This window comes from Pleurodeles waltl, chromosome 2_2 (assembly GCF_031143425.1).
Source record: "Pleurodeles waltl isolate 20211129_DDA chromosome 2_2, aPleWal1.hap1.20221129, whole genome shotgun sequence".
NCBI lineage: Eukaryota > Metazoa > Chordata > Amphibia > Caudata > Salamandridae > Pleurodeles > Pleurodeles waltl.
In genome coordinates, this window is record NC_090439.1 from 1023812666 (window position 1) to 1023825108 (window position 12443).

The following is a 12443-nucleotide window of genomic DNA, read 5'->3' on the forward strand; positions in this document are numbered from 1 at the left end:
CAAAACCCACACTTCCGAGGATGAACTCTATCAAGGATGTGCTCCACCAATAAACCTCTGTTACTACGCTGCCTGTATTTACCATTTCTTGCTGTGTACCTTTTCCCCACGTGGCAGTTTTGGTCGCATTATTCCTTTGCTTGCCTCACGCTTTTCAGTTTAAGTCACACTTTATTGTGAAGAATAACGTAAAGCAATGCTGGGAACTCCAGTTTTTGTAGTTTTTTTATTTATTTTACTTATAGTTTTGATTTAGTAATTGTAAACAAACCATATTTATCATGATGCGATGTAAAGCAATCCTTGGCAAGGAAAGCAAACCAAAAGGTCTAGTGTTGTTGCGCTAATGCCTGCAACCCACTGTGCAGTGCTTGTTGCCACTTCCTTTTCTTTTAAAAGTCCTAAAACGAAACAATGATGACGTGTCAAATGCATTTGTTATGGTCCCCAAAAACACGAGTTCCAAAACGAAAATATTGGAACTTAATATATGAAACCACTTATAGAAAATAGAAAAGGTCCAAGAAGCTCTGGTTTTAGATTTAACTATTCAATAAATGTCTGTGTTTTATTTCTTGCTATGGCTGACGTGTTTCTTTTGATCCGAATGAAATTGTGAATTATATGTGTAGTTTGATCCAGAAAACAGGATTTGAATGATGGTTATTCTCCATTAGCTGGTCATGTACACGACATAGGTGTTTTTGAATGGTACGAGTGTTTATGGGTATGGAGTTTGCACTCTGCCAGTACTCTGCAACCTCTAATTGGGCCTTAAGTGCAATAGTGGGTGTGGGGGGTTAACCAAAGGCTTGAATGCAAAAGATTCGTTTTCAAGAATTTTCTGATTTTGAAGAAGTGATTTTTGAGTCTCATATGGGATGGAAGAGTGTTCTACAAGGAGGAGACCTCAACAGGAGAGATCTTCCAAATTATTTCCATTTTGTGTGGGCAGTGACCATGTAAATCCTTGTGGAATACTGGTAGCCACCAAGGGGACTTTAGCACCAGTGAGACGTGCTCTTGTCATGACAGGCCTAATATTTGCTTGATTTGGCACTCATTGTAGCTATGTGGAGATGTATTGGGAAGTCATGTGTGGATATGATTTCATTAGTCCGGGTGGAACATAGGTGTGCAAACTGGAGAGCTTTCTTGGAGGTGAAGCAGAAATCTCTTGGTACGATGTAGAAGGTGGAAAAGTCGATTTATCTCTAGATCATTCATGAAGGACACTAAAATGTTCCAATAGGTTGCAAAGGGCTTCAGTGCGTGGAATACAGGGTTTTGCAACAGCGTGTTGGAGCAAAACAGAAAATGTTTCACTGAAAAAGATTAATCACGACTTTGGCGGATCACATTAGATGGACTACGCACGCAATGCACTCGCAGGAGTTTGGGGTGGAAATACCAGTTCTAATGCATTTTGCCAGAAGAGAATTTTGACAGAGCAGATTTGCCCGATGGAAATTATGACACAAGAATCAGACATTGGCCGGATTTTTGCATAGTGCACTTGTATTGAAATCAAGCCTGCCACACTGTATCTTTGAAACTTTGTCATTTTCTTATCCGATGCAAATGGGTTTATTTTCAATCAAATATCCATCACATATTTGATGAGGGCACTTACACCTGAATATTTCATGGAACTACAAACTTTAATTAATTATACATCACATCATGCTCCACTTAAAAATGTTTTATTTCTAAATCTAAAAAGATTGGCCTTACTTCTTTGCCCAAAAGGCCACAAATTCCACACATGCACTGAAAAAGAACATCTCTGTTGACGCTTGAAAGAGAATCGGGGAGCTTGCCTCAATAACTTACCTGATCAATGTAAAGCACGAGTGGGTTTGTAGAAATGAAAATTGCTTATTTCAGGAATAAAGGGTACATGCAATTATTGTGCACAGTTATTTGTACCTGTCCAGTGCATCTGCTGGATCGCCTTTCCCTTCATGCCCACAATAGCATCCATAGGATTCGAATTCCTGAGAACATCTTCCAGATAAGCAAAATAGCATTTCTCCCAGTTGTGGTACTTCCCTTCTCGAGTTTCCATTCTCTCCAAGTTGTAAGAAGGTGAATCTTTCACACACTGCAAAAATAATGCAACGTTATTTCCATCGCCATTTTTTAAATTAAGGTTCTACTTTTTCATCACCCTCATCGTAGTAATAAGATTTGGTTTGTATGTAGTGTTTACTAGGACACTCATGAAATTTCACAGAAATGTTAATACTAGAGAGGACACTGTAGCTGTATATAAGAATATGCATGCAACCTGTAGTGCTGGACCCAGATGCTAAGAGTTGGTCTCTTATGTTATACTTCAGAATCCATTTAAATCTTAGGAACCTAGGCCCAGATTTACTATGATTTTGCATCCGTGTTGCGTCACATTTGTGGCACATCTCTGATGCGCACTCATTTTTGGCATTTACTAAGCCTTGCAAATACAAAGTAACACAGTGCAGCATATAGCTGCCTTGTGTTACTTTGCGTTTGAAAGGCATGGGCGTTCCCATGCATCCACCCATGTATTTAAATGCAAACCCAGATTTACAAAGAGTTGTAAAACTGGATTTGTGCTAAAATGGTGCTCTTGCCCAACAGAGGAAAAACAAGGAGAAATATATTTTCATGTGTGCTAAATGCAGCACACATCGAGGAATATGCCTCTTTGATTTGTTTTTGTGCAGGAAGGTATCCCACTGGATGGAAGTAGAGTTGTTCAAACGGTGCAAGTCACCTGTACTAAAAAATTTACCCTTTTTTGACAGTCACTGCAGCTTTCAATTCCTGCTGAAAAACGTCTGATTCACATGCACAAAGAATCAAGATGGGCTGTGATTTATAGGGCTGGAATCCAACATTGTCATCTTAAATGGATTACTCTAGTAAGATAAAGGATGGACTGGGTCTTAAGGTGACAGTAGCTTAAAGGTACTTAGATGTGGTAGGTGTTTTCTGCACTCTAATTCGTTGTTGGACTGAGTTAGCAATCTATGTGTTATCTTTTGCATGATGAGCTTAAGATAGGATCAAATGACACATCATCCAGTATTCATACTCTGACAGAAATATTTTGACCTATATGTAGAGTAACCTAGTGTTAGAAATGGGGTCTTTGGTTGGCAGTCAGGTTAACCCCTGTCAGTCTAACACCTAAGATTCCAGTGTGTCTGAAACTTGATAAACAGAGGTGGAAAGTAGAGACTGCAATGTGAAGGTTGAAGAGACTATATATCTTAGGGTTCAGATGAAAAAACAGAAAATTGAAACACATGGCAAAAGATTTAGAGCAGGGGATCAACGAGAAGTTACCCAAGAAGAGCACTTGCAGTCTGTAGAGAAGGACTATTATCAAGAACTTTTTGGAAAGATTATTTGAAAGGATGAATGATTGTGGTGCAGGGATCTTCTCTGTTAGTTTTGGTAGAAAACGGATGTTGCACAACATTTAAAAATCTTGACCATGACACCACAAACATTTTGAGCTAACTGGACCATGATGCTACATAAAGTGAAAAATACAGTGAAACTGGTACTCAATTTGGAAATGAAAACAGTTGTCCATTTTAATATAGCACACAAGGCTAATATCTACTTAAAAGGCTATAGCCACTGCAGAAGTCAAAATGCCACATGCCCACAGCTAAAAAATAATATGTGAGACATGGTCAAAAGATGGATTTCTTACATTTGCCATGGTCAAACGGCCATGGGGAATCCTATTGATTCCCAAAGGCTGGGGAAAAAGCAGTCCCATTGTCGTGTTTGCCATCTACCAGTCAGTTGCAGGTTCTGGCAGATGGCCCTGCAGGACTGCCAGCTGAAAAAGGGACTTTCGCAAAAAAAGACTTCTGCTGCCATGTTAATGTACGGTGCAATCACACCATTCTCCTACTATGTAATAATATGTAAAACTGGCTTGGCCATGGCATGTCACACCCCAACAACCCTGATTCCCACCCCCAACAGTCTGCACCTTCTCCAAAATCTCGGCTCATAATTTGCAGTGCTCTTTGGAAATCAATATGCCTACTCTTTTAGGCTACATTGATTCAAATTGTGAGGAATAGGATTGTTGGTTGCATAGATCATTGAAGAATCTTGTCCCTCTCCCCAATCGGATGCCCAACAGAAAGAAGTTTCTAACCTTTGGTTTAATAAGACCTTTATACTTGTGAAAAACTTTGTTAAAGGGCTGAAAGAGCTTGGAGGAAGAGCTACAGCCTCGAAGCTAAAGAACTATACAAAAAGGCATTAAAGAAATATGTCAATTTGATAAGCTCCACTAACAGGGACTATTTCGAAAGAAGGATTAATAAGGCAGTGAATAAGCCAAGAGAAATCTTTAAGTCTGTAAAGGATTTCACTGATCCTGTGGCATGCCACAGAAGTAAGCCCCCATCTTTTGAGTAGTGTGAAGAACCTGCTGCTTTCTTTCACACCAAAATTCAGGATAACCAGCTCAGGCTTTTTGCTGCTTTACGCTTAGAGGCTAATAAAGGTCTTGAGTTGAGGTTGCAAAATCAGTCGGATGTCCCTCCGTCCTGTGCTTTGTCTGCATTTAATACAATCATATTGGAAGACTCCGGAAGAGCCATTCTGCATCTTAAATCGGCCTCTCCTGATGATCCATGCCCTCCCTCTATTATAGTATTGGGTATTGATACTATTAAACCCACTTTGAATGCATTGCTAAATAAGTCTTTAGTCAAATCCTATGGTCCCTGTAGGCTGGAAGAAGGCAAATATTTTCCCACTGATAAAAGAAGCCAACAGCGGATCCTGCGTCCCAGGTAACTATAGACCCATTTCCCTTCTTCTAGCACCATCCAAGATTCTGGAAATATTTGTTAAGCGTCAGATCTCTAATTATTTAGAGACCAATATGCTACTGCATTCTAGCCATTAAGGCTTTAGGCCAGGCTACAGTATGGAAACTGCCTTGTTGGAAGTCGCGGAAACCATCAAAGCCACCACCGGTGTGGGTGACAGAGCATTTCTGGTACTGTTGGACATTTCAGCAGCATTTGATACAGTTTTACAAGCCAGACTGCTCACCCAACTTCAGGAGATCCCAATCAGGGATAATGCCTGGAATTGGCTGAAGCCCTTTCTTGAGTATAGGATGCAAGCAATATGGCTACCTCCTTACTCCTCTGAGAGCATGAGGCTTTCAGTTGCAGTCCCTCAAGGATACGCACTTAGCCCCACATTGTTCAATATCAATATATCCCCCCTAGCGAGGGTGGTTGAATCTTTCGGGGATAGGATTGTTTTGTACGCAGATGATACCCAGATCCTTTTTACCTGGGGTAAAGGCATGCTCATTGAACAGGATGCCATCCAACCTTGTATGTCGGCTGTTTTCTGTTGGATGTCTATTAATCACCTGTTGTGCACCACCGGAAAGACAGAGTTCCTTAGTTTCTGACATAACTTCTCTCTTAATTGAGATGTCTACTGGCCTGTGGGGCTCAGCCCACCTAGCACCCTAGCAGAATTGGTAAAAAACCTGGGGATTAAATTTGATAAAATGTCCTTCCACAATCAAATTATTGCCCTGTTCGGTGTCTGCTTTGCCATCTAACACATATCAAAAAATTCATACACTTTCTTTCAGTGACAGCTAAAATTACAGTGGTACTGGTGTTAGTCATGTCTAGATTAGACTATGCCATTACCCTATGTGCAGGTCTGCCAAAGTATCTACTTAACAAACTCCTGACTGTGCAGAATGCTGCGGCTAGGTTGGTTCTTGGAGTTCCTAGACATGAGCACATCTCTATGCACTTGCGTAAACTTCATTGGCTCTCTGTGGAGAAACAGATTCTCTTTAAATCCCCTTTGCTAATGCATAGATCTCTCCATCACACAGGACCTGAATACTTATTGACCAGAATTCCCTACTGTTGTCCAAGTAGAGTTTTACAGTCCTCTAACAACTTTTTGATCGTATCCCTAGAGTTTGACTGGCAGAGGCTGCTGGACGATCTTTTGCTTTTTTGGGCCCCCTGGGTAGAATAATCTTTGTCTGTTTCTCCGACAGATACAGGATGAGGGCTCATTTAAGAAAAAACTTAAGACCTGCTCTTTTCACAGTAAGCTTGGATCCTGATCTCCTAAACCTACTGTGTAGCACCGGGATACTCTTTTGAGCAGCTGTGCGCTTTATAATCCTCACCCACACAAACAAACACACATGAAAATGACTGGTTGTTTAATGGGTTTAGACATGGTTGGAGGTGGTCCTTCGGGCCAGGTCTAAATAGATCAAACACACAAATGATGGTTGGAGGAATGTTTGCAATAAATGTAATTGCAGGCAATTGCTCAGGGTAGCATTCCAATCCATTGTTTGCCCACCATGCCACCTCAGATTAGACCCAGCCACGTGAAAATAAGTCTTGTTTCTGCTCCAATAGGAACATTCCAGCCAGAACTTCAAAGTCGGGTCCTTTCTAAAATGGAACACAAGCTGTTTTGGCCTAATTGTGCCTCCCCAGTGAGGTGCAGCTTGGTTCCACTGGCAGAGTGAAGGGACTCACGTGGTGGCATTCTTTTGGCCACCTTGGGTGTTACATCAAACAGACCAGGGCAAAACAGAAGCCTTTGTATGGGGAACATAATAATGGCCATTCAAAAATCAGTTTGAACTGTCGGTGCACATACTAATTCACATAAGGTAACTTTGGACTAATATTTTGTCCCTTAAGATTTACAGCTTCTTAGATTTTAAGTTATTATCATTTTAAATTATATGGCTTGGATATGTCAACTACAATTGTGCAGCGCTGCTCTTACAAAGCCTGCTTCGTTCTGACCCTCAGTCCAAAAAAAGGATCCCAAGACATTGATTATGACTTGTGATTTAGGCCTATTTTCCACATGGCATTTTACTTTACAAAAATCTGAGCTAGTTACCCAAAGTGGGACATTTTGCTGAAAATCACTACTTTAGTTCACACCATATAATGTATTCCGTAATCTAGATATTTTGCACCGTGAAACGTATTTGTCTTGCAGTATTGTCCTGTTCTGTGCACTGCAATTAATGGCTAATCATTTGCAACCACTTAAGGGAATTGCTCATGTATTTTTTTACATTCTCAAAGTCTTAGTGCATCTGCCCTAAGGTAATATGGCCAGAAGCACTTAGGGGTAGGTTTATAAAAAAAGTGGCGTTGCACCTAGTGCAGCGCCACTTTTCTTGCAGTCCTTAGCTCCCCGATAACACCACCATTTGTGCGCTGTATTTAATATACGGCGCACCATTGCGGTAGTTAGGGTGACCAGCATCATAATTCTTTACACTAGTCCGGCGCTTGCAGGATTGGCGATAAAAATTATGACACTAATCCTTCAAAGCACCCAGAAGGCCATTGTAATCAATGGGAGCCTCTTTTTAACACCTGCACTTAGCAGGCGTTAAATAATGCTGATAAAAATGACGCAAAGGAATCTCATAGATTGCTCTGCCCTAGCACCAGAATGACCCCCTTGCATACATTATGCCTGGCGCAGGCATAATGTGGCGCAAGGGGTTACAAAGTGGCGCAATGCAAGCATTGAGCCACTCTGTAAATATGGCGCTGCATTTTTGCCCTTCCAATGCCACATTCACGTACAAAACATGACGCTAATGTGGCATTGGAATGGCACAATCCCTCCATAAATCTGGGCCACATTTACAAAAATCTAGTATTGCAATTTCCTAATTGTAATCCTTAACGAATTGCAGTTAGGAAATCGCAATTCCTGATGTGCAAAAACGTACATTTTTCAACTATTAATGAGGTAGGTTGTGGTTTGCGACCCATTAGGAATGACAGGGATCAAAAGGGATGGTGGCCTGCTGGGATCATCAGGCCACCATGTCTATGATTGCTTTTTAACAAAGCAATCTTTTTTTTAAAATGCAGCTGGAAAACAGGATGCACTTAAAAAAAGAAAATTAAACTTTGAAGTTTCATTTTTTAAAAGTAGAAGCAGTCTGTGGAACTACTGCCTGCTCTAAAAAAATATTTTTTTCCGTTCTCAAACAGAAAGGGGCCCCATTGGGACCACTTTCCAATTATGAATGGGTTACCACCTTCTTCACAGTAATAATGTTTTGTGACTGGAATTCGGTGCCAAAACATTAATACATCACATTCAGATTTGGAATTTGAAAGAGATGCCCCAAAATACACACCTTCCAAATACCAAATCACAAACACAAATTGTGATTTGGTAGCGTATTACCAAATCGCAATTTGTGCTTAAAACATAGGTAAAAGCATTTTTACAGTCGGCAACGGTCCGATCGGGCTGTTGCCGACCACACATATGCTTTCTACATATGGCCTTTAGTTTTTAGGTTTTGCCTGAAAAGCATATATGCGCTGTCGGCAAAATCTACTGTTAGCCTAAAAATAAAACATGCTTAGAGCCTGCCCTTTACGTATCATTACCTAACATTGGTTGGATTCCACTTCACTCTTGTTTCCTACCTTGTGATTGGCCAGCGTATCTAGTGTATGTTCCTGTCATGCAGCATGGATCTACTAAAGCCTTCTGTTTGCAGCCAGTGTCCTTCCACTGGCCGCCCACTACTGCAGGTACTTTTTCTTTTTGCTTTTTGGAATGCACTCTCGAAGAGTGCATGTGTCTGCTTTCTGCCCCCCTTGCCCTCCTCATGCAGTCCTTTGTGTTGCTGCTCCCTCCCTCCCTCCCCACCGCACCTCCTTTATGTTGCTTGTCCCCCTGCCCTCCTCCTTTTGTCCATTGTTGGAATTCCCTCTTCTCTCACACCTCCCTTGTTTTGCTTCCATATACCATCCCCCTGCTGTCTGTTGTTGTTGCTGCTCCCTCCCTCGTACCTTCTTCGTGTTGCTTTCCCCCATCCTATTGTTGCTGCTTCCCCTCACATCTCCCTCGTGTGGCTTGCCCCCCACACTTTTTTTTTTTACACATATTGCACACCAGCATGGGCTGCTGTGCAACATGGCTAAAGAGGAAATCACTATGACATGCTCAGTGCTGGCTGTGTCATTGCACTTTTTCTTGTTTACTTTCAGCCAGTAATTCCTAAACTTTTAAGGACCATGACCCACTTTTTAGAACAAGAACCTTTTGCAACCCACCAAGCTTTAATGGCCTTGAGGCGGGTGATTTTTTAATATAACTAATTCATTGCGTGGTTGCGCACTATCATTTAAAGACAGCACATTTTCTATTTAAATGGCCACAAAATGTGCAGAGACATACAGTTTTACAAATAGAACTAAATTGCACTCATATGGTATTTTTTGAAAATAGAGTTTCAATTAATATTTGTGATTTAGGCATCACCAAGTAAAGTGTCCTGATTTTTTTGATCCTATTACAATCTTTGCTTCCATCACATTTCAGAATTACAAAAAATGTGCTTCATTTTTGCTTTCCTACCTGCTGAAGGTATTCAGTTCAATACAGGTATTTACATTCTGTTGGGTGTTACAAAAAATGACATCCTACATTCTTTCCGTTCAAACACTCTGTTCCCCAGCAAGATTGCCACATAATTCACTTTACTTTTCTTTCTCTGACTGCAAAGTGAGAGGAATTTGCAAACATCAATCCCGATCATAAAAAAATAAGCAGCAATTTGCCAGAAGACATAGCCTGACATTTGACCAGTCTGCAGAGAATAGCAAATGTGACAATCTAAGTTTAAAGGCATCTTCATTTATTTCTAGGACTTTCATGACCCATCAAAAATCAGCTTGCGACCCACAGTTGGGGAAACACTACTTTTAGTCATGCTGTACAGCAACTCCCACAGCTTTGCAACATGGCATAAAGTAAATAACAAAGCAGTGCTATGATACAGTCAATGCTGGCCGCACCATGGCACTTTTTTTCTTTTCAACATGCCTAAAAAAAACATTGATAAAGCCATAGATCACACATAAGCAAAACCTACTGCCTTTGCAAAGGCTTGTTTTGCTAGAGCAATGATTAGGCTGCTGGTCTCTGAGTAAAAACACCCAAACAATTTAGCCACATTTCCTCCTGTGAATTGTCACAGGACATAGGAGTTTTTCCTTCCCCAGACAAAAATAAAACAAACAAAAAACAAACACAGTTGCAAATGTGTGCCCAAATAGGACACTTAAACACTTATCTAACAATAGACCACTATTAGCAGTAGGATTAATAATATCCACATTCATTTTCTGAACAGGGGTTTTTAAGTATTAATTTGTGTAACTAGGAGAGTCACTGAGTTTGCAGGGTTTTTCCTGCTCCTCTTAGAGCACCTAGTTACGAAAAACTCCATGTAGCGGAGTTTTTTCCTCGCTCATGCTTGCCAATGTTGATTTGGCGAGCGCAAGCAAGGAAAATCTTACTCACGACCATCTCCCGGCAAGATTTCTCAACACGGGCGGTTGCAGATGGTTGTGAACTCTCATGTTGAGAAACCTTCAGTTCGCGTTGAGGAAGTTGCAGCTTGAGTAGAAAATCTACTCGAGATCTGCTGCTCAAGTAGAAAATCTACTCGAGCAGAAGAAAAGAAGCAGCACCCTCTTGCACTGCGCAGGGAGGCTTTCGCGCAGATTTTTCAGCACAGGACCAATTCCTGGTTGGAAAAAATGTGTGAATGGCGCGACCTAGAGCACTCCGCCACTTGCAGAACTCTGCATAGCGTAGCAGAGTTCTTTGGGCACTTCACTGAGCTCCACATATCAGAACTCCGCAAACTCTGCCTAGGCCTTCTCAAGAGTTCGCTTGCAGATGTTGAGGATTGAAGGCCTTCTCACAATAGCTCTTGAGGCCTGCCATTTCAGTGAAGTTGTGTTGGGTCTTGAGATTTAGGCCCTCATTCCAACCTTGGCGGGCAGCAACCGCCGCCCGCTAAGTTGAAACCGCCGGGCGGCCGCCAATGCGGCCACACTCCCGCTGGGCCTATTTGGAGATCCCCGCTGGGCCGCCGACCGGTAACCTGGTTTCTGCCCGCCGGCCCAGCGGGGATCGCGGCCGCAACACGGGAGCCGGCAGCTCTGCCCTGGGGGATTTAAACCTCCGGGACAAAAGTGGTGGGAAACCGCTGGTCCCGGCGGTGCAACGCCGCGGTCATAATTCCCAAGGAAGCACCGCCAGCCTGTTGGCGGTGCTTCCGACAAAACAGCCCTGGCGATCAAAGACCGCCAGGGTTGTAATGACCCCCATGATGCCTTATAAACCTTATTATGAGAACTGTTTATATATGCTAACTCTGCCCAGAGTCATTGCCCAGAGTACTGGCACCAGAGTCATTAGTAACATAGGGTGAGTGTAGCTACAGGATATTACGTGGAGAGGCCTGAGGTTACCCTCAATAAATTAGGAATTAGGAGAATTGTTAATTCTGACTCTGATTTCACTGGTTATTTCTCATTTTTGCAACTGGTATTTCGCTTTGCGGCAATCTTGTTTGCAGGAGGTGAAATCTCTATGTTAAATTCTTCCAATCTGTGGAATCACTAGAGATCTTGTGATCCCGATTCAGCTATCACCTTCCGTTACTGTCTGCATCAGTATAACTAGACACTTCACAATCAGGCCCACTGTGCGATGTGGATAACTTTCAAGTTCGTTCTTGTTTACCACTTGCACTAGGTGTCCTACTTGCTTATCCCTTTGGATACAATAGCAGCCTATGATGCCATCAACCACAATATCCTAAATCACACATTAAATATTAGGATGATAGTAGATGGGGATGTCAAATGAGTCAACTCTGACCTGTTGTAACCATCCCAATGTGCTAAAATTGGAAACTCTTTCTTTGACAACATCTATGTGCCATGTGGTGTTCAACAATCATCCATCCTATGAGCTCTACGCTCTAACCTATGTACTGAACCTCTTAGGGAAGCTAATGTCTGACTTCAGTGTCTCTTTGCAGCCGTAAAGAGGTGATATACAATTGTTTCTAAAGCACAACTCCAGATTCTGGGTGGCACAAGGTTCCAGGGAGCTGGCTTCATATGTCTGTGTTTACCTCAAGTTGTTCTAGCTGTGAGTCCTGGACAGGACTTGGGGCAAGAGAGATACCCATGTAAACAAGATGCTATATAATTTCCAGGCATACATTCCTCCCCCATTGTTTAAGACACCAAGGAAGAAGAGATTTCAGTGCAATCCAGTGGCATTGTGAGCCCCCAGCTTAAGTAGCTTAACTACTAAAAATGTAATCGTTTTACATTGGCTTCTGCAGGGCTGCAGGCAAAAGCCAAGGCAGGGCTATAAATTGTGGGTTGAACGCTGCTATGCAAGTCAAGTTTAGCAAAAGAGAGAAAAAAAATGATGCAGAGAAAGAAAAAATATGCAAAGAACAGATAATAGTGTTTACAAAAAAGTTAATACGAGAAAAGAAAGAATTGTGGTAGTTAGAAACTGGAAAGGACGAACGGGAGAAG

The 12443-nt window shown here is 41.8% G+C and overlaps 1 protein-coding gene across 2 annotated transcripts in view; it reads right to left on the bottom strand.

The window, feature by feature from the left end:
• Window positions 1-12443, bottom strand: part of OC90 (otoconin 90) — a 443355-nt gene that overhangs the window by 41365 nt on the left and 389547 nt on the right. For both annotated transcript variants that reach the window (XM_069220767.1, XM_069220766.1), the window contains one exon: window positions 1930-2104. In XM_069220767.1, the coding sequence (XP_069076868.1) occupies window positions 1930-2104 (175 nt within the window). The remainder of the gene's footprint in view (window positions 1-1929; window positions 2105-12443) is intronic.